The sequence below is a fragment of the Labeo rohita genome, chromosome 13 (genome assembly GCF_022985175.1).
Source record: "Labeo rohita strain BAU-BD-2019 chromosome 13, IGBB_LRoh.1.0, whole genome shotgun sequence".
Classification (NCBI taxonomy): Eukaryota; Metazoa; Chordata; class Actinopteri; order Cypriniformes; family Cyprinidae; genus Labeo; species Labeo rohita.
In genome coordinates, this window is record NC_066881.1 from 17,975,656 (window position 1) to 17,999,570 (window position 23,915).

The 23,915-nt window shown below is 34.5% G+C and overlaps 1 protein-coding gene across 6 annotated transcripts in view; it reads right to left on the reverse strand.

Moving 5' to 3' along the window:
- vcla (vinculin a) overlaps window positions 1-23,915 on the reverse strand; it is a 57,131-nt gene that overhangs the window by 21,730 nt on the left and 11,486 nt on the right. For 4 of the 6 annotated variants that reach the window (XM_051125511.1, XM_051125509.1, XM_051125512.1 and 1 more), the window contains exons 2-8: window positions 22,057-22,127; window positions 17,954-18,104; window positions 14,039-14,147; window positions 12,145-12,267; window positions 11,606-11,766; window positions 2,551-2,644; window positions 479-626 (exon numbers count right to left, since the gene is read on the reverse strand). In XM_051125511.1, the coding sequence (XP_050981468.1) occupies window positions 479-626; window positions 2,551-2,644; window positions 11,606-11,766; window positions 12,145-12,267; window positions 14,039-14,147; window positions 17,954-18,104; window positions 22,057-22,127 (857 nt within the window). The remainder of the gene's footprint in view (window positions 1-478; window positions 627-2,550; window positions 2,645-11,605; window positions 11,767-12,144; window positions 12,268-14,038; window positions 14,148-17,953; window positions 18,105-22,056; window positions 22,128-23,915) is intronic. The other 2 variants (XM_051125510.1, XM_051125513.1) reach the window with 1 other exon arrangement.

Consider the following 23,915-nt stretch of genomic DNA (forward strand, 5'->3'; position numbering starts at 1 on the left):
GAGTCTCTCTAATGAAGTCAGAGCCCAGCGTCTGATCTTTCACTTTCACTCCAGCTTTCAACATCCCTGACACATGGACCCAAACTGTACCACACCGTTCCTTCCTTCTCCTGTACTCAGCAGCCAGGGATAAACAATCCCCGGAGAATTAGCCTGCTAACAAACAACGTCTAAACTGTGTTTATTGAAAAACCTGACACACTTTCTCATGTTGTAAATTAGAAGCAGTTACAGCCCCTGAGACACATCAAACAGGCGTAATGCATTGTATAAAGGATGATGAATATCATTATGAACAGCACACAGCTGCATTAATGCATAATTCAGCTCACGCGAGCACTACAGGAACATGTGGTGGCATTTGGCTCTCAGTGTGAAATGCTGAACCGAGGAATCTTGTACCTGGTTGAATCAGCAGTATAAATGGCCTATGATTATAATTCTGCCTTTTTTCCAGGTGCGCCTAAAGGGGGCGTACCTGGCGCGCACATCTGACACCTGATCCGTCATCTGGCCCAAGGTCTTGGCTGTTCCCAGGATCTCTCGTCTCTCTTTACCCGCACAAAGCTCACCCACTTTTCCTGCTTCATCCAGTATCTGACGCAGCGCATGCTCTCCTGGATCTCCTGTACAAGAGCATCCAGAGCAGGTGTCACGGACATAGTGTTAGATCACTACACGCATACTTTTATTGCTATTCAATTAAAATCCTGTACATTACAGAAATATTATATACATAAAAAAGTACAGAAGCTGTCACTGCAGTGTAAAGATGCATCTTTGTACCTTATTTACCACTAATGGGTAAATATGTGACCCTGGACCACAAAACCAGTCATAAGGGTCATTTTGATGTATGGTTTGTTAGGACAGGATATTTGGCCAAGACACAACTGAATTTGAAAATCTGGAATCTGAGGGTGCAAAAAAATCTAAATATTGAGAAAATCACCTTCTTAGTTAGTTCTTAGCAATGCATATTACTAAGTTTTGATATATTTACAGTAGGACATTTACAAAATATCTTCATGGAACATGATCTTTACTTAATATCCTAATGACTTTTGGCATAAAAGAAAAATCAATAATTTTGACCCATACAATGTATTGTTGGCTATTGCTACAAATATACCCTTGTGACTTAAGACTGGTTTTGTGGTCCAGGGTCACATATTAGCACTAAAATGTGCATATTAGTACATATTTGTGCACAAAATAAGTGTACATATTTGTACCTAATATTATTATATTCACACCTTTTGAAAGCGTGCCACCCCACTGAAAGCTTTTTTACCTTTGTGTTAAGTTCAAAAGATCAGAGTCTGTAAGATTATATTTTTAAAATAAGAAATTAATACTTTTATGCAGCAAGAATGAATTAAATTGCATATTAAACTGTAAAAAGTTTCAGATTATTGTTAAATGTTCCAGATTATTTAGATTTTAAATAAATCCTGCTCTTTTAATTTTCTATTCATCTTGAAGAATCTTGATTAAAAAATGTATCAAGGTAACAACTGTTGATACCATTAATAATAATAATAATAAATTCTCCTTCTTCTTCTTTTATTTTTTTTTCTTTGAGCACCGAATAAGCATATTAGAATGATTTCTGAAAGATCATGTGACACTGCTGAATTTTTTTCAGCAGTTTTTTCAATTACAGGAATAAATCATGTTTAAAAATATATATAAAAAAAAAAAAGTTATTTTAAAATGTACAATATTTCTGTTGTTATAATCAAACAAACGCAGCCTTGGTGAGCATAAGAGATTAAAAAAATACATTTTTAAAAATCTTAAAGAGCCCAGACTTTTGAACAGTAATGTATGCCATACAGGACTAGTTACAGGAGTCTTATCAAACTTTTTTATAATTAAGTAATAATTTGAATAGTATTAATCATTTATTTACTATATTTTTTAATAAATATTTGAAAAAATAAATTTTTCCCTAAAAGCAATTTTTTTGTAATCTCACAAACAAGCATTATTTTTATTATCATCTTTTTTTAACAATCTCTCTGACCTATATTATTAAACAAATCCATTGTACACTGTAGCTTCCTTAGCATGTAAAATGAGACAAAGACAAAGACCTCGTCTTGCACTAGCTTGACTTCACTGAGTTGGTACTTCCACCTTCGTCCACCTTTCCAACGTGATTACATAAGGAGTGAAGTCAAACTAATGCAAAACGAACATTTGTGGTTAAAAAGTATATACATTTTTTTATTTTTTACAAAATGACTGATCATTTTGCTAGATAAGACCCTTATTCTTCGGCTGGGATCGTGTAGAGCCCTTTGAAGCTGCACTGAAACTGCAATTTGGACTTTCAACCCGTTGATTCCCATTGAAGTCCACTATACGGAGAAAAATCCTGGAATGTTTTCCTCAAAAACCTTCATTTCTTTTAGAGTAAACAAAGAATGAACATCTTGGATGACATGGGGGTGAGTAAATGATGAGAATTTTTTTATTCTGGAGGTGAACTTATCCTTTAACACCTGAAATATCACAGTGAGCTAATGGATGTAGTTATGTTACCTGGTAGACCGTTAGGGTCCCTCAGCCAACCTTTAGCCTGACCCATCTTTGACTCGATCAGTGCTAGTGCTCTCCTCATGGCCTCTGTGTCCTTCAGAGAGAAAGAGTGTGTTAGTCAGTAATGTCTGTCATATTGGCCCCCAGGGCAGAATGTCATAGCATGGATCTGAACGGTTACAGCTTTTTGTTGCAGTTGCAGTTTATATGAAGGAGTATATGCTGAAGGGAGGGGGCTCTGCAGCTCTTTCCCTCTGATGGGCAAGAGGAGCCTCTGCCTCTCTCAATCACACACACAAAGTGCGAGAGCGGCCCACATAATCACCACTTCACACTCCATTGCACCACGCACACATCTGAAGGAGAACCCGTCTGGTTCGGTAACTCAGCCGTGCATATGGCGCTCTTCTCTACTGCAGTCTAAAGCAACAGTCATCTGCACAGGCAATGCATTCAATGCACACATTATCAGAAAAATGAGCATATCAAGAACATAACACTGAAAGACAGATGAAGGGCATGGGTGTGAAAATAGTCTCAAGGTCATGCCTTCAATGCAAATGCCTTAAAATATTACGGATTGCTGAGTACGAGTGCTATGCGATCGGACTTATAATTTTTTGTTTTGCTAACACTTTAGCAACTTTAAACATGCACTGTTTGTTGTAAATAAAACTGATTACTGGAGTAGTTTGCAAAAAAACTATTTCTGTTTTTCTACTTCTGAATTTCATTTTAATTCAACGTGTTACTTGCAGGGTTAGTATAATTAACTAAAACTAAAACTTGAAACTAAAATTAAAACCATGACCATAATGTTGTAAGTAAAAAAAATGTTAAATAAATGTAAAAATTTAAAAGCACAATCAAAACTTTATTAGAAATAAAATAAACGTTAACCAAACTAAACTTAACTAAACTAATAAATTAAAATAAAATAAAATAAAATAAAATACTAGGAAACTTTACTTGTAGCTAGTTGCCAAGGCTACATTTATCATTTTATTTCTTTAACTTTATGTACTTAAATAACTTACAAAATGACCAAAAATAACTACTAGTAAAAAAATAAAAATAAATAAATAAATAAATAAATAAAATAAAAAGAAAAAATAAATAAAATAACAAAAACTGAAACTACAAACAAAACATTCTTAGAAAAAAAACATACACAAAAATAAAAGTAAAATAATAAAATAAAATAATAGTTTAACTTTATGTACTAATATACAAACAAATAAAAAACTAAAACTAAAAATATCTAAAAACTATGCACACATATAAACCATTAAAAATAACAGACACACAAAGTTACTAAAACTTTCAAATGGAAATGGAAATACAAAAACTCATTCAAAATATTATTATATTAATATTTATATTTAAAATAAAGTTTTTCTACTTCTGAATTTCATTTTAGGGTTATTATAGTTAACTAAAACTAAAACTTGAATCTAAAATTAAAACCATAACCATATTGTTATAAATTAAAAAAAAAAATTAAAATTAAAAAGAAATACAAAAATGTAAAACTACAGCCAAAACATTATTAGCAATAAAATAAACATTAACTAAAATAACCATAAACTAAACTAAACTAAAATAAAATAAAATAAAATAAAGAAACTTATTTCTAGCTAGTTGCCAGTGCAACATGTATCATTTTATTTTAGTTTAAATTTATATACTAAAATAAGTAAAACAAGTACAAAAAATATAAATGTATAAAAAACTATATATACACATTTAAACTATTAAAAATAACAAAAACACAAAGTTACTAAAACTTTCAAATAAAAAAAATGAAAATGGAAATATAAAAACTAAATTAATACTATTATTGTTTTTATTAATATTATCTCAAAGATACTAAAATAATACTGGTTACTTACATTTCTTTTTAATTGTTTGTGAAATTGACAATTTATAAGTAAAAATAGTTTCTATACCTTTCTGTACTTCAGCCATATTTGCATCTTTTTATCTTTTGATTTGTGGTAGTGCTTTAGGCCCCCATGTGAGGCCCCACTGGCCCCTGAGGGCCCCAGTTTTACGACTAACATATCAGAAAGACATGGAATTGGTATCTTTCCATGTTTGCGGCAAGCACCACTCAGACACCGATCTGAAAATGTACAAATCTAGTTTTGTTTTGTCGTCTTTGATTCAGCAAGACAAGATAATAATGGACCTTTAAAAAGACTTAGAATTGAGTTCTTGTTTTTGCTTGCGGCATTTCCAGCAGGAGACGCTTTGGCAGCTGAAGCAGCAGTCAGATCCAATCAGGAAAGGAAAACGGGCAGGAAATTAACCCCTCAAACCTGCGCGTGCTGCCTATTACACTGCATCTCACCGGTAAAATACTGCATGTTAAAATTTTGCTAAAATATGCAGCTAAATTCATGTCAGCCCGTTTTCATAAATCCATATCAAAAAGCCTAAATACAGTTTGTGGTTATCCTGAACCAAACCTGAAGCACAAGTATAATCGATGAGTCTTCTCTCAGCTAAAACGAATTATCCGCCCAATCCATTTCCTCTACTTTGCCTGCCTGCTATCCAGTAACTGCTGCTTTCAAGCCAACTGTTCAGCATCCAGCAAGACAGATCACATTATTTGTAAGTTGATGAGTCATTTCCTATTCGTGTGCATTATTGGATAGATTCAGCTCAGAAAAATGTTTGTTCAGGTTTTTATTGTTCTGTTTACTTCAGATAAATTCAATGTAGTAAATGTATTTGCATATACAGATCAAATGTTACAGATGATTAAATAAATACTGTTCTTTTGAACATTCTATTCACAGAAGCAACTGTTTTTAATACTAAAAATAATAAGAAATGTTTTATGAGCACCAAATCAGCATATTAGAATGATTTCTGAAGGATCATGTGACACTGAAAACTGGATTAATGGTGCTCTAAAAAGTCAGCTTTGCATCACAGGAATAATTTATGCAGTTATTTGTTATTTGTAATTGACAATATTACTGTCACAATATTTACTGTAATTTTAATATATTAAATGTAGCCTTTATGAACAGAGACTACTTATAAAATTATTAGAACATGCCAAACTTGAACGGTTAGTGTGTAGAAAAAAATTAACATTATACATCTGAGATCAAAAGTTTACATACACCTTGCAGAAACTGAAAAATGTTAATTATTTTATCAAAATAAGAGGGATCATACAAAATGCGTATTTTTTTTTATTTAGTACTGACCTGAATAAGATATTTTACATTAAATATCCCTCTTATTTTAGTAAAATAATTAACATTTTGCAGATTCTGCAAGGTGTACATAAACTTTTGACCTAAACTGTATAGTTATATATAAAATGTATAAAAACGAACCTAATTCTTGCTTTACAATTTGATGTTGCATTAGTTATTCACATGCTGTGGTATTACAAGCAAAGATTTCAGACACAGGCTAGACCTCATCAATATTTCATGATGAAGTCAGACGACCTGTTTGAACAATCTTGCTTGAATATGCATTCTGTTTATGTGCCTAATCTCTGACAGATTTCACAAGCACATGCTATGGAGAATTAAAATATGGAGGAAGACTGACGCTGAGTTACAATGATGAACTTACTCTTCAAGTGTAAGACACTGGAAAGGTTTAACATTATTCTGCTGGCTGATAACATCAGTCTCCCTTAGAGTAAATAATGTCAAGAAAGATTTGGGCCAACTGTACTCAGGATATTGGCCGATGAAAGCTTTGGAATTGTTATATACAGAATTTCAAATAAATCCAAAAGTTTATATTACTGAATAAGGAAACAAGTGAAAGTAATTTTCTGATTACAGTTTTGAGTGAAACAATAAATGAATCAGGAAACGCATTGGCTTTTTCTTCCATAAATCATTTCCCACAAATGGACTTAGTGCTGTGTGTATGAAGGAGCTGAAGAGCAATAACTAAGTCAATCCATCTTTCATGTTGTCAGTCATAAGGCACAAGGGAACCCAGAGTCGGAACTGAGTTTCAATTCAATTTTGTCTTAAGACAAATGCAAGTGTGTCCAATGCTAAATGTCTGTTACATTCAAAACATTGAAAATGTACTCTTTTAATGTGCCAGAACGATTATTAAATTAGCTAACAAGCTGTCAATAAATCCTATATGTATATTTCAGGGTGTGTTCACACTTGCCATGTTTGGTTCAATTAAAACGAACTCTGGTGCGGTTGCTCTGTTAGTGCTGTTCATTTGAGTAAGGGTGCATTCACACCAGGAAAGGGCGCTAGTTCACTTGCTTTGGTTTGGACCAAATACAGTGTTGATTTTTTTTTGTTTGGTGCAGTTCACTTTCACACTGCCCTTTTTGCAAGAGAACCAGAAACTGTAAACAAAACCACACGTGTGCTTAAAGTCATCTATTCATTGGTTCATCCATTCAACCATACCAGTGTTCGTTTGGAACCAGATCGAGACCACATCTTCAGCTGGGTCCCGGTACGGTTGTTTGGTCCGCACCCAAGTGCAACTGCTGTATTCACACCTGCCCAAAAAATCCGTACCAAGGGGGAAACGAACTTGAGTTCGATTCAATTGAACCAAACAAGACAGGTGTGAATACACCCTAAGTGTGAACACTGCCTTTCGAACCCTGGTGCACACCAAACAAGCGGACTGAGACCTCTAAAAAGATGGGTCTTGGTCCACTTCCAAACGAACTCTGGTGCGGTTTGAATTAAATATGAACACAACATGGACCAAATACTTCTAAACGATCCAAAAACTGGATGTAGTGACAAGATGCAACGCTATGCAACATGCTACTTTGGTGTCATACACCGACCGGTCTGTGCAGCGCCGCTGTAAATCGAACACACCATTCAACCCAACCAAGATTATGAATGTATCACTATACCTTGAGGTTCGGTATCTTTAGGTTGACTGTCAAAAATGCCAGTGTGAATGCTAAGCGGACCAGGACTAAATTTATCATTTTCCTTTTTGAACCAAATTAACTGAACTACAAGTGTGAACATACCCTCAGATGTATGTTTTTCTTAAAAAGACACAAAATCCAAGTTCTGTGACTTTGAGCTAGACTGTTATGCCACACTCATAAAAACAAGATTGTACATGTAAATTAGTACATTTAAAATTGACATGAATAAACAAAAATATTTATTATTCTCATCTTAAGAGGTGTATTTAAAAAAGTCGGCCTATTAAAATCTGTTTTTGGTCCATAAACATGGGCCACTGCCTGATGAACAACTACATGGCTTGACTTTTCAAGCTTTTGATGAACAGCCACATAGTGTAACTTTTCTGAGCCAACTTTTTTCCTTGTTTGTTATATTTTGTAATTGAGCACCCTCATTGAGCATTTAAGGACATTGCTGAAAAGTGTTGAATAAAGTCATTATTTTTGTTTTCTTTATGCACAAAAATGCATTTTCGTAGCTTCATAACATTACGGTTGAACCACTGATGTCACAGGGGCTACATTCCGTATGACACCGTGCTACGCTAGTGTTGCCAAATCCACTGTTTCCCTGCAGAATCAGACTATTTTCCACAACATTCTCTGGGTTGTTTTCAACTTCGTGGGTTGACGCGACCCCACTAACCTGATATTTACCCCCCTGAACATGGTTGAGCTAGTTTTGGACTACTTTTGAGAAGCAATTTGGGAACCCTGTTTGTATCGTTCTTTTGTGCATATGGGCCAGTTCAGAACCATGATCTGTTCATGTTGGAAATATGATATCGGCCACATTTAAAACAATGTGAACATCTATAAAAAAATAAAAAAATCAGATCTGAGAAAATTGAGCACTAAGGCTGGCAGTGAGAATGTAGGACTATTTTAATAATGTCCTTACCACCTTTCTTGGCCTTGAACATGTCACTTATGTTGCTGTCTATGCAGGGTCATAAAGCTCTTGGATTTTATCAAAAATAGCTTAATTTGTGTTCTGAAGATAAACGAAAGTTTTATGGGTTTGAAATAACATGAGGGTAAGTAATTAATAACAGAATTTTTACTTTTGGGTGACCTGTGCCTTTAACTTGAAAATCACATTCCTCCATCTAGCAATAGCCAATGCCTCATGACTAAACCACTTCCTACTGCTAAACTAAACAGTAAAATTAAGACTACTGGCTATTGTAATAAAGTGAGGAGCTTTCAGGAGGAGCCTATTTCAACAGCAAATATATGAACATGAAAGCAAAATACACTCATCAAGCAATTTCACTAGGTTTTTAAAACTGGGAGGAGCTGTGTATCAGAAGAGACAGAGCATAAAATTAAGTTAATGTGGTAAGACAGCATTCAGGTTAAGAGAACGTGTACAGCGGGAGCCATGAAGACAGACACCAATCTTAAAAAAGTTGTCACATCCTGAGACAGGCGTTAGTGATTAACTGTGAGACGGAGTGTCTAAATGAGGGATGATGTGAGACTGAAGTAAATATGGATGTGGAGGGTGAGTGATGGCACAGTGTCATTCTACGGCACATCCGAAAACAACCTCTCTAATTGCAATTTATTGTTTTGTTTTGGTCCTGGGTTTCTAAAATACAGCACCCCTTATAAAATGCCAAGCCAGGCTGAGTCAAAAGGCATATATCAAACATCATGTTGGAAAAAACAAGAATGACTATACTAACACACACATACTGTTAGCAACACAATGATCTGGCATGCAGTTTGTCGCATTACAGAGCGGGAGAGAGGAGAGCTTACCTTCTATAGGAAGGGAAAAAATGGAAAAACAGAGAGCAAAAAGAAAGAGGCATGTTTACAGAGTTATATCAGGGCAACGGAAAAACAGAGGTGACAGCAAAGTAAATGAAAGCTTAGGAAACTGATTTTGAGAGTAGAGTGATTTCTTATGGAAATATTTAATATGCATGCTAAGCAAGCGAAGGGTGTCATCAGTCAGCGAGGGATCAAATGAGTCAGGCTTCATGAAATATTAAAAGGCAGATCATTAATCTTACTGTTATACACTGATGCCTTGTGTACAGTATATGGTGATGTTTTTCCACCTATGCTGGATATTAGGCCTGTGTTTTTTTGTCATATAGTCAGTGAATTCTAAGCCTGACTGTCAACAGTGCTGGAAATGGAACAGATTATTAGCAGGATGGGAGTGTCGCATTCATTCAGAGAGAAAAACAAAGATACACCAAGGGGTCTCAATAGAGCGCAGCAGTGACTGCCCACTTTTGAAGCACCCATGTATTATTTCTATTAACTGATTACCTTATCAATTCAGGCTTGAATTGATAAGGTAATATTGATGCCATTTTTTAACCTTATAGCATCTTTGTTTACAAGTAAGCAAAAAATTAAAGGATTAGTAAGGATTACTCACCCCCTTGTCATCCAAGATGTTCATGTCTTTCTGTCTTCAGACATAAAGAGATTACGTTTCTTGAGGAAAACATTTCAGGATTTCTCTCCATGTAATGGACTGATATGGTGCCCCTAAGTTTGATCTTCCAAAATGTAGTTTAAATGCAGCTTCAAATGGCTCTAAACAATCCCAGCCGAAGAAGAAGGGTCTTATCTAGCAAAACAATCGATCATTTTTTAAATGACAAGCGTTTGAGGTTAAAAAGTATATAAATTATCAATTTGTTTAGAAAATGACCAATCGTTTTGTTAGATAAGACCCTTCTTCAAAACTGCATTTTGGAAGATCAAAATTTGGGGGCGCCATAGAAGTCCATTATATAGAGAGAAATCCTTAATTTTTTTTCCTCAAGAAACATAATTTCTTATCGGCTGAAGAAAGAAAGACTTGAACATCTTGGATGACAAGGGGGTGAGTAAATTATCTGTAAATTTTTGTTCTGGAAGTGAACTACTCCTTTACATTATGGTAACGGGTGTTTCGTTTCCGACACCCATTGTACATGGAAAGACCAATCACAACAGACTTGGTCAACTGACCAATCAGAGCAGAGTAGGCTTATGGAAGGAAGGGGTTGTTTACAGACCTTAAGCTCAGAACTGCTTCGAAAGAATCGTTTCAAAATCATTTTAAAATGAATCTAATATTGAAATTCAGAGAAAATTACAATGTTTTATGACCTTAGATGCATTTAAAACTGTTGTAGGGGACTCCAACACAATATTAGGACTGTTTTACCATATGTGACCCTGGAGCACAAAACCAGTCATATCATATATTTGTAGCAATAGCTCAGAATGTGTCAAAATGATTGATTTTTCTTTTATGCCAAAAATCATTAGGATATTAAGTAAAGATCATGTTCCATGAAGATATTTTGTAAATTTTCTATGGTAAATATATCAAAACTTAATATCTGATTACGTGTGCATTGCTAAGAACTTAATTTGGACAACTTTAAAGGCGATTTTCTCAATATTTGGATTTTTTTTTTCACCCTCAGATTCCAGATTTTCAAATAGCTGTATCTCGGCCACAAATTGTCCTATCTTAACAAACCATACATCGAAGCTGATTTCTTCCCTTATGACAGGTTTTGTGGGCCAGGGTCACATATGTGACCCTGTACCACAAAACCAGTCTTAAGTCGCTGGGGTATATTTGTAGCAATAGCCAAAAATACATTGTATGGGTCAAAATTATTGATTTTTCTTTTATGGCAAAAATCATTAGGAAATTAAGTAAAGATCATGTTCCATGAAGATATTTTATAAATATCCTACTGTAAATATATGAAAACTTAATTTTTGATTAGTAATATACATTATTAAGAACTTCATTTGGACAACTTTAAAGGTGATTTTCTCAATATTTTGATTTTTTTGCACCCTTAGATTCCAGGTTTTCAAATAGTTGTATATCGACCAAATATTGTCCTATCATAACAAACCATACATCAATGGAAAGCTTATTTAGTCAGCTGTATAAATCTCAATTTTGAAAAATTGACCCTTATGACTGGTTTTGTGATCCTGGGTCACATATGACCTGCTCTTTAATTCGTCTGACCCATTGAAGCCAACATAGCTTAGTGTAACCATTTAAAGTGGGGTTGTAGAAACGAGTATATGTGTGTTTAAGCATGATAAAACTCATACTTTGTTGGCCCAGGCATCCTCGTCCCATGAAGTGAGTTGCAGCACTCTGATTATCTCGTTGATTTCGGCGCTCATCTTCTCAAACGTGTAGTTTCTGTTCTTCAAGGCCTCCTCCACGCCATGACTCTTAGTGCACTTGGTTGTCACAAAGATTTTAATGGCTGATGGGTATCAAAAAAACATTTTTGTTAGTCCTCCATTTCAAAAACTATCTAAACTGTTGTACAAATCAAGATCAGAGTGTGGTTTACATTTGATGTGTCCAAAAATCAGGCAACTAATTATCACCATATGAGTAGGCATATTTGCAAACACCGACATTAAAAGCCTTCCTGCATGTGCAGATGAGATGCCATCAACCTGGCTATTTATTGCTGAGCCAACAGCAGAAAGCCAACTGGATGAAGGGAAAAATCTATCCCTCCCCGCAAGGCGGTTAAATGGCTCCAATTATCAGTGTTGCCATATCAACGGGCTGGCACACAGAGACCGCACGCGGCACACACACACACACACAGAGCAGTTCGCTGGTCTCTCACCTGATATAAGCACGGGCAGCAGTTCCTTCACTGTGTTCATGGAGGTGACCAGCATCACACGGTGCTCCTGGTGTGTCAGCTCCTGTTGCCGCTCGTCTATCATCTTTGCCATTTTCGTCATGCCTAACAAATTCATACATCAACACAGTGATGATGTAGAGGTCAAAAACGGATGTTCATTTTAAGGATTTGCTAAAGATTACATTAAACAGTGTAATTAGATTTTTAAAGATTTTTAAAGATTAACTTGAGAGCATGATGACAACAAGGGTAATCTATGTGAAAAGGAGCATATAAGTCAATACACATAATGAAAATCTAAAAATATACACCACTGTTTAAAAGTTAGGGCTCAGTAATATTTTTACATGTCTTTCAAAGACTTCTCTTATGCTCACTAAGGCTGCATTTATTTAATTTAAATGATTAGTTCACTTTAAGAATAAAAATTTTCTGATAATTTGCTCACCTACAGGTCATCCAAGATGTTTCTGTTTTTGAGAAAAACATTCCAGATTTTTTCTCCAAATAGTGGATGATCCCAGCCAAAGAATAAGGGTCTTAAATAGTGAAACGATCTGTCATTTTCTAAAAAAAAAATTACATTTATATACTTTTTAACTACAAATGCTCATCTTGCCACTAGCTCGACTTCACGCATTAGGTAATCATCTTGGAAAAGTAGCGCGTGACGTAGGCGGAAGTACCAACCCAGTGTTTATAAAGTGAATGTGCAAAGAAAGTCAAACACACTTTACAAAAAAAGGTAAAACAACAATGTCGGACGATTTTGAAGTTGGAAGAGAAAACCCTTTTGAACTAAAATACACAGATGAAAAACTAATCGCACATGACCTTTCCAACATGATTATGTAACGTGCGAATTTGCGGACACACATCGCAGAGCTAGTGCAAGATGAACATTTGTGACTAAAAGTACATAATTTTTATTTTTTTTTTAGAAAATGACTGATCGTTTTGCTAGATAAGACCCTTATTCCTCATCTGGGATCGTGTAGAGCCCTTTGAAACTGCACTGAAACTGCAATTTGGACCTTCAACCCATTGATCCCCATTGAAGTCCACTGTACAGAGAAAAATCCTGCAATGTTTTCCTCAAAAACCTTAATTTATTTTTGAATAAAGTAAGAAAGACATGAACATCGTGGATGGGGGTAAATAAATTATCAGGAAATTTTTATTCTGGAAGTGAACTAATCCATTAAAATAAAAACACAATCATATTGTGAAATATTATTAAAACTTAAAATAACTGTAACCATTTTAATATATTTTAAAATGTAACTGATTTGTATGATGGCAAAGCTGAATTTTCAGCAGTCTTATCATCAATGTTGAAAACAGCTGTACGGCTTAATAGTTTTGTGAAAATTAATGTGTGGCTTAATATTTTTATGGAAATTTTTTATTTAAATTTAAATTTAAATTTTCTATTTTGAATTAATTGTTTTTTAAATAATGTACAGTCTTGAAAAATTAGCTCATACATAAAGTACAAATAAAAGTAAGGAAAATAGCCTGATCAAGGCTACTAGCAACTGCAAATGCCTTACATAAATAGAAATTCGTCCTTCAAAAACAACCTAGCACTTAATAAAAAACACTTGAAGTGGAGATATATAAGAAATAATCAGTTTTTCATGGTCATACCATCATTCAAAGACTGTAATCTTTAAAAGACAAAAGCAGCTAACAAAAGCATCTGAAAATAAAATTCAACCATGATAACAATGAATTCCAGTCATGCACATAGTCTCTGCCAACTGTCCACTTGCATGAGCCAGATGTCAACAGCGTCAACTTTACTTTCATAAATTCACATCAGAATGAAATGAAACCTCTTCAAAAGGAAGTAACAGGGACATAAAAGTACCTGGTCCCAGGTTTTTAGTGTAAGTGATCAAATCCTCCATGGTTTCCACAACCTCTGCAACGGTCAGATACTCCAGGATGCCTTTACACACCCGGATAATTTTACGCACCTTAAAAATATACAAAAGAAAAAGAGACATTCAGACACATTGACATTTGTGACCCTGGACCACAAAACCACTATTTGAAAATGTCCAAGTTTTGATATACTTATGGTAGAAAATTTACAAAATATCTTCATGGAACATGATCTTTACTTAATAACCTAATTATTTTAGGCATAAAAGAAAAATCGATCCTTTTGGACCATTCAATGTATTTTTGGCTATGGCTACAAATATACCCGTGCTACTTAAGACTGGTTTTGTGGTGCAGGGTCACATTTATACATTTTGCACTTAAGCTACACATTTTATCAGTACAAACATTTCCTGGGAATAAAACCCATGGCCTTTACGTTGCTAGCACCATGCTCTACCATTCAAGCAGGGATCCTTACAGGGATCCCACAGGACTATTGCCTTATTCTGCAGGTCTCTGCAACAAACAGCCAGACCCACAAGATATAGTTCCATAACATCATGCTTACTCAGTGCCCTGTGAACAAAACAGCTTCTTGAGAAAGATGATAGCAGCACTATTAATAGAGCTCAGAGTTAGCTTTCACCACAAACCGATGATCTAATATCTCACCAGTAGATGTACATACACACAACACCAAACACTCTGTGCTCTCTTGGAAATGATTCTTTTTATTACACCTGTTAGAATATGTTTTTTTTATCACTATATAATACAACAGCAGTCATTGGCACTAAATCTGCTTATGTTCTCAGTGATTTTGGTTTTTAATACATATTATGAGCCAATTTACACTGTGCTGCTGGGTTCGTATCTTGTCTTGTGATGAGAAATCTTGTGACCTGCAGAAGCAGAGACTTCAAAAGTATCTGGCGCTGAGAGAAGACACACTGTGTGCTAGGCGGCTCACTCAGATCATGTGCTCCATGTGAGCTCCATTATGCTGCGCCCACACGGCAACTCACAGGGGAGACTAGATATGTGGACGGCACATTAAGACCACAAGATACAACACATGATAAGGGGCCGTGTGTTTAATGTTGTTAGGCCAGAAGAAAAGCCTTTTTTGTAAAGATGATCCAAAGAATTCAAATTCAGGATGTGCCTTTTACAAATCCAATTTGCTTTATTTTAAGTTCAGATTTTAAAAAACTATATACGACCCTGGACCACAAAATCAGTCGTAAGTAGCACGGGTATATTTGTAGCAATAGCCAAAAATACATTGCATGGGTTAAAATGATAGATATGTCTTTTATGTCAAAAATCATTAGGATATTAAGATCATGTTACATGAAGATATTTTGTAAATTTCCTACCATAAATATATCAAAACTTCATTTTTGATTAGTATTATGCATTGCTAAGAACTTCATTTGGACAACTTTAAAGCGATTTTCTGAATATTTAGATTTCTTTGCACCCTCAGATTTCAGATTTTCAAATAGTTGTATCTCGAACAAATATTATCATATCCTAGCAAGCTATGCATCAATGGAAGGCTTATTTATTCAGCTTTATATGATGTATAAATCTTAATTTCACTGTCAAATATTTAACAGTATAAACCAGTTTACACAAGGAAATTGCTCTTTCGAAATGTAATATGACATTTCCCAGAGAGAAAGGTGTGACATCTAATCTCATCGATGCACACTGAAAAACTAAATGTTAGGTTTGTCAGTCTCACAAAGCAGGGCTTTGGAGGAGAACACAGTGTGTCATTGTTGACTGCCAGGTTCAGCATCTGAAAAATTGCCAAATTAAAAAAAAAAAAAAGAAAAAGACTGTGAACTTTACAATCACACATTTCCATCCAAACGGCACAAACTTTTAAAGCGAATATAAAATTGCCATGAAACAGTCAAGTGTAAAAAGAGTATTACCAACCAGAGTAATATTTAAAACTTAATTTTTATAGCTGTACTGAGCAACGCTGGTAAAATGACGCTACATTCTCATGATGCTATGCTCTGCTCACAAGCCCTGAGAATAATAGCTTTGTTGGACTACACATTATTTGGATAGTTAAAAAAAATGTGTTAAATCTGGTTCTGTTGCATAGTATAATATATTGATATTAACACTGGACAACATTGCCAAAATGTATATCACAATATATTTCTTAATTTTAGTCAATACGATAACATTCCAATACCGATATGAACAATATTAAAAAAGCCTCAGAAAAACTGTCAAGAGTATAAAAATAAAAATAAAATAAAAATGGTAATGTTCACCTTTTATTTGATCTTAGCCTTCATACAAACAAGCATAAAGCATAGAGCTTAAAAATATGACTAAATCCACACTGTGTATTGTAAATAACAATGTTTTTATACTTTAAATAATTGCGTATGTAGTAAAACAACAAAAACGCAAAATGCGTTTTAAGTTTAAACATTTTGAGCCTCTCCCTCCCTTGCCTCACAGTGCTTTGGTCCAAATGCCTGCTTTCCTCTTTTACATCACCTACACACACACAAGGCTGGTGGGGAGAACAAAGTCAATTGTTGTGGAACTCCAGTAGGTAAGGCTGTCAAGGCTATTTTATTCACTTAAACATCGGATGAAGTGATTATTTTCTTTTTAATACAGATGATGCCAATGTATTTTTCAATGAGTTCGCTATGTTAGCAAAAACAATGTTACATGCTTGACGGATAGAAATGTCTACAACGGACACGACCACTGCTGTGGCGTGACCACACTACACTAATAGACTTTCCTCTGTGTATACATATCCTTATAAGTACGATTTTGGCTGTATTATTTGTGTCCCCTTCAAAAATCGCTCTTGAGAAATGTTGTTTATTGTCCACCCCCAACTGTTAGACGAAATTTATGCCCCTATAAACAAGACATCTGAACTTTTCTAAAGATAGTCGGTTCCCTTCACAGATACATTCATATAAAAACACCTGTGCCGCATTTTGATTTTAAAACTTGCAGTGCTCATATTTATTCCACAATGTCAAACTGTCATAAATCAACGAATGGGAAACACTGGTGTGGATTGAAATATTGGACATGTGTTTAAAAATCATATCACCTTTATTGAAAAAAAATATATTGTGATATATATTGATAGTGAGTTATTGTCCAGCCCTAACTGATAATTAATATTAATATATTTTCTGTCAAATTTTATTGTTTTACTTTAAACACAAATAAAATTGTGGTTGTTTTATTGGCTTGTATTGTTTTTTTTTTATTAAAATCAGTATCATTAAAATTACTGAGCTTAATTAACGTCTTACAACATTGTTTTATATTATTTAATCACATAAGAAATAATTATTAAAAAGCATTTTCGGTTTCGGTTATTGGCTAATTCAAAGTTTAATGTCAATATATGACTTCTGCAGGTGTACAATATTATTTAAAAGTTTGGGGTCAATACGTTTTTTTAATGCTTTTCAAAGAAATCTCTTACGCTCACCATGGAGAATAATAAAAAACGTTTTCCATTTTAATGTATTGTAAAATATAATTTGTCCTGCAATGTCAAAGCTGAATTTTCAACATCATTACTCCAGTCTTGACTGTCTCATGATCCTTCAGAAATCATTTGATATGCTGATTTGTTTCTCAAAAACATTTTTGATGTCGGCGCCAATAGCCTCGTGGTTAGCGCGCTGACATATAGCGCTGTTGCGTTGCGGGCATCCCAAATTCAAATCCCGGCTCGTGGACCTTTCCCGATCCCACCCCCTTCGCTTCCTGTCCAACTTCACTGTCCTATCTAAATAAAGGCATAAAAACGCCAAACTTTTTTGAAAATTAATCATCAGCCTTGAATCGTCATAAAGGCATCCCTCATTCCCATTCATACCTCTGCCTCGTCAAAGGTCAGAAGCAGGTCTGAAGTGCCAGAGAGGATTCCCCGCGAGCCATCGATGAGGTAATCACGGGCCGGGACAGAGTACGGGTCTGTTCTCAACATCTGAGCTGCTTCCACCAGCTTTGCACAAGCATTCTCCACCCTGAGAAACAAAGAAAAACATCACGACTGAGTAAACTCGTTTGTACAACTTGGCCTTTGTCATACTGTATGAATCTAAACATAGCTATAAATGGCCTGCACTATTAAAAAATCTCAAATTTTCAGCGCAGAAAGAAAAACTACGCATTTGACTCAAATAGGAGATGACTTAACTAACTGATTTAATTGCAATTAAATCAATAGCCCACTCAAGACTATTTAACACTCAGTTCCCAGAAATGAGAGCAGTAAACAACTCCAAAGCTTTCCAGTGAGCAGTGTAAAATCTTCTCTCAGACTGGTTAATACTGTATTAAAAGAAATTAAAGCACGTCCCAGTCGCCCCGCAGCCCACGGGAGAGCGGGATGATGACGTGTTCTGGAGGAGGCCTCTCTTCATCGTTATTTTGCGGTGGAGACCCAGACTTACGCAGGCACCTCCCTGTATGAGGCACCACCTGGGTGTCAGTGCTTACAACACAGCCTATATATAGAGAGCTTCACATTTCCTGTCACCAACCACATGTGTGCTGATTGATGATCCCTGTGCCAGCTTGTGTTTATGGTGCCAAATGTGTCAGCAAAGGCTTTTGCTGTCTTTAACTGAGCCCATCTGCCCAGCCATTTCAAACAGATACAGATTCATACAGATACCCACACTTTATCATCCGCCAAGCCTGATAAAGTCTAACCGCTTTGAAAGGTAATAGCACACCTCTCCTTGATACGCAGCACAATTCATGTCTGTTGCACAAATGGTGCAGAAGCAAGCTAAAACCTTATTAAAATTAACTATGAGCAGTAAAAATAGTGAATCTGGTTTTAGTAAACACCAGTAATAACTGTAAATATTTCTTCTAAATATAGCCTCCATCTGTTTCTCCAACTAAATTTGGACTTGCTTACTATGAATGACCACATCACAGTTTGTCATTCCGGCTTGTCATTTATTTCAAATTTGTACAATCTTATGAAAAATTATTCCCTTCTGGAGCCCGATTAGTGAGCCAGGAGAAACCGTGCAGAGACCATATGGACCTGTCAACTCCACTGTTGCTCTGACAAAGCTTAATTCGCTATTACATATGCATGAGGTCTTACATCTATATGATATAAAGTATATTATATACAAAAATAATAATACTTTACATTTTTTATGAGAAATCTCTCTCTCTCTCTCTCTCTCTCTCTCTCTATATATATATATATATATACACACACAGTTGAGGTCAAAAGTTTACATACACCCTGCAGAATATGCAAAATGTACTAACCTGAAAAAGATATTTCACATTAGTCCACAAGAGAAAATAATAGTTAAATTAATAAAAATTACCCTGTTCAAAAGTTTACATACACTTGAGTCTTAATACTGTTTTGTTACCTGAATGATCCACAGAAGGAAACACAATGCATTGAGTCAAGGGTGAAAACTTTTTGAATTTGAAGATCAGGGTAAATTTAACTTATTCTGTCTTCTGGGAAACATGTACGTATCTTCTGTAGATTCTGAAGGGCAGTACTAAATGAAAATATGATATTTAGGCAAAATATGAAAAATGTACACATCCTCACTCCATTCAAAAGTTTTCACCCCTGGCTCTTAATGAATAATTTTTCCTTCTGAAGTGTGAAAAGATGGATCTCAAAATCATACAGTCATTGTTGGAAAGGGTTCAAATACACAAAAATGCTGAAAAACCAAAGAATCTGAAGGACTTTTCTGAAGAACAGCAGGCAGTTTAACTGTTCATGACAAACAAGGGACTTGTGAACAACTATCACTAAACAAAATAATACAGCTGTGGATCAATCAGAAAACAACACAGCATTAAGAATCAAGTGTATGTAAACTTTTGAACCGGGTCATTTTTATAGATTCAACTATTATTTTCTCTTGTGGACTATATGTAAATATCTTTTATGTGAAATATCTTATTCAGATCAGTACAAAATAAAAAATAACATGCATTTTGTATGATCCCTCTTATTTTGGTATAATTAACATTTTGCAGATTCTGCAAGGTGTATGTAAACTTTTGACTTCAACTCTACATATTACATCATTATATTTTATAAAACATAAATAAGCATAGTTATCTACTATTAAAACATACATTACAATATTATATATCAATTTAAAAACATTATTTATAATATTGAAAATAGTGTCTTGATCCAGTTCCATAATTTCTTGCCATTTTTCAACTTTCAAAAAAGATTATACATTTATATTTTATTTTATTTTTTTTTACATTTTTTTTAATTTTTGATTTTCATGTTTTGTGCAATTTTAATATAGATAGTAATTACACCTAAATACATTTAATATATAATATATTGTTTTGACCCAATTACTTCCTCAAAAAAAAAAAAGCATTAAAAAAGGAAATCTGCCATTTTCTAAACTTTTACCCTTTAAAGGAGAAGTCCACTTCCAAAACAAAGAGTCACATATAATGTACTCACCCCCTTGTCATCCAAGATGTTCATATCTTTCTTTCTTCAGTCGTAAAGAAATTATGTTTTTTGAGGAAAACATTTCTGCATTTTTCTCCATATAATAGACAGCTATGGTGCCCCAATTTTGAACTTCCAAAAAGCAGTTTAAATGCGGCTTATAACGATCCCAACCGAGGAAGAAGAGTCTAATCCAGCGAAACAATCGGTTATTTTCATTAAAAATACTTTTTTAATCTCAAACGCTCATCTTGCCTTTCTCTCCATGAACTCTGTGTATTCTGACTCAAGACCGTTAGGGTATGTCGAAAAACTCCAATCATATTTTCTCCTTCAACTTCAAAAATCATTTCAAAATCATCCTACATCGCTGCAGAAGTTCTGACCCAGTCTTTGCAAAGTGAACATGCAAAGAAGATCAAACACCCTTAACAAAAAAGGTAAAACAGCTGATATAGGATGATTTTGAAGTTGAGGGAGAACATGAGATGGGAGTTTTTTGACATACCCTAACTGTCATGAACTGGAAAAAAACAGTCCAAGCAGAGTAAGACAAGACAAGTATTTGGTATTAAGAAGTATATAAATGTGTATTTTTTTAGATGAAAATAACCTTTTGTTTCGCTAGATAAGACCCTTCTTCATCGCCTGGGATCGTTTACAACCGCATATGGGATTATTTGAAGCTGCATTTAAACTGCATTTTGGAAGTTCAAAATCGAGGCACCATATCAGTCCATTATATGGAGAAAAATCCTGAAATGTTCTCCTCAAAAAACATAATTTCTTTACGACTGAAGAAAGAAAGACATGAACATCTTGGACGACAAGGGGCTGAGTAAATTATTTGTAAATTGTTGTTCTGGAAGTGGAGTTCTCCTTTAAGGTTTAAGGTACAAAGAAACAAGCACCTCTTTGTGTTCTCTGTGACTTTCTGACTTTTGAGAGAGTGAAAAAGATGGTGAAAGACAGACACAGACAGTGTGCATCAATATTAAACAGATTCAACACTAACTGCTCCATCTGCATCAGCTGCCAAGACACCACTTCACACAGCCAGAGAGACACTAGGGAGAGCAGTCATATAGTTTTTGCGTGGACTTATCAAAAATGCATCGTAAGCTTGGTGAAAAACGCCCCCTAAGCTTCAGCAGTGAAGGGATGACTCAGCCACTGACGGCAAGCAATCGCACCAAAGGAACAAGTTCTGCAAGACCTTATTTAACCTCCATCACACTGTATATTATTTCCAGCTTTCTTCAAGATCAATACATCAAAGACCTCAAACTCTGTTATTAGGCTTTATAGGTATCTAAATTCAGGAAGAGCAAAAATCTGTATTCATTGTATAATGTAAAATCATTTTAAACTTCTCTTGACAGGGTAAAGGCACATGCTTTGTTAATCCTGTGCAATGAGTGTTCAGGATGATTATAACTGATGTATGTTCACATGACAAGCGCCTGGAGAGAGACAGGAAATACAGGTCTTACTTAATGAAGGCCGGAGGCATGTCTCTTTTCATAATCTTGTCTTCTGTGGTCTGTACCGTCTCCTTCCCCACCTGAGAACACATGTAAAATAAGCTTGTTTACAAGATGCATAATGAGACCATTAAATGCATTTCTATTTTTCTGACACCAGCCTCCAGTCAAAAAGGTTATACACACTCATAGGGAAAAGCTTCAACCCTTAGGCAGACCAGATTGACACAACTTGTGAATGGGGTCGCTCTGAGTGTCTGGACACAATAAAGGCCTGTGTGTCTTGGATGAGCCCTGAGGCTGATCTACCACTCGCTGTCTGGGATGCTGCCAATACTTCCAACTGTCCAATCTGAAACAACAACCCATGATGCTCATCTGCCATTACTACACCCAGTTATTGATTATTTCCAGAATGAACACATTGGAAAAGATGCAATAAACACATCTAAAAACATGTAAAAAGAAAGAAAGAAAGAAAGAAAAGTAAACAGAACAAAATGAGAAACAAAACAAAGCTAAACTAAATTAAATGAAAAACAAAAGCAAAGCAAACTAAACTAAACTACACTAAACAAAAACCAAAATGAACCAAAACAAAAAAAAACATAAACTAAACTAAATAAACCAATAAACCAAAACAAAACAAAAAAACAAACCAAGCCAATATTAACAAAAAGGAACCAAACAGAAACAAAATAAACCAAACAGAAACAAAAAAGAAAACTAAACCAAACAAAATGAGAAACAAAACTAAACTAAACTAAATGAAATGAAAAACAAAAACAAAGCAAAACAAAAATCAAAATGAAACAAAACAAAAAACAAAACAAACCAAAACAAAAGCAAAATTAACCAAACTAAAACAAAATAAACCAAAAACGAACCAAAACTAAACTAAATAAACCACAAACTAACCAAACCAAGCCAAAATGAATTAAAACCAAACAAAACAAACACCAAAATGAACCAAACAAAACCAAAATAAACCAAAAACAAATCAAAAGGAAACAAAACTAAACAAAAAAAAACAAAAACTAAATAAACCAAACTAAAACAAACAAAAACCAAACAAAAACCAAACAAAATCAAATCAAACCAAACCAAAACAAATGTCAACAAAAGAAAAAAAAAAAAAAAGAACCAAAATGAAACCAACCTAATCAAAAACAAACAAAAAATGAACCAAAACAAACCAAAGCGAACCAAACCAAACTGAAACAAAGCTAAACAAAACAAAATCAAAATCTAAATGAACCAAAACAAAAAAAAACAAAAATGAACCAAAACAAAAAAAAAAAAAAATCAAAACAAACCCCAAATGAACCAAACCAAATCGAAACCAAACAAAATAAACAAAAACCAAACCAAGCAAAAAGAAACCAAACCAAACAAAAACAAACTAAACCAAACTGAAATGAAGGTAAACAAAACCAAAACGAACCAAACCAAACAAAAACCAAAAACAAATCAAAACAAAACCCAAAATGAACCAAACCAAATCAAAACAAACAAAAACCAAACCAAGCCAAAATCAACCAAAACAAAACAAAAAAGGAAGATAGTTACATGATTCTAGAAAAACCTGTACTGGAATTGCTTTGATCTTATGATTTTGCTGTGATTTTAATTTAATATGATCAATGTTATACCATGTTCATAAACTCTTTTGTGATTCAATTATTTAAATAATTACCACAAATCAGTTCAAACTCTCTCATCGATTCAAAACCCTGTCTCTGAGTCACTGATTTTTGTTTATCACACAAAACCCAAGACCAACCATTAATCTGAACATTTTTTTGTGTCCATGCAAAAAAAATAGAAAAAAGTGCCACCAATTCTCTCTTACAGCACAGCAAAACCAT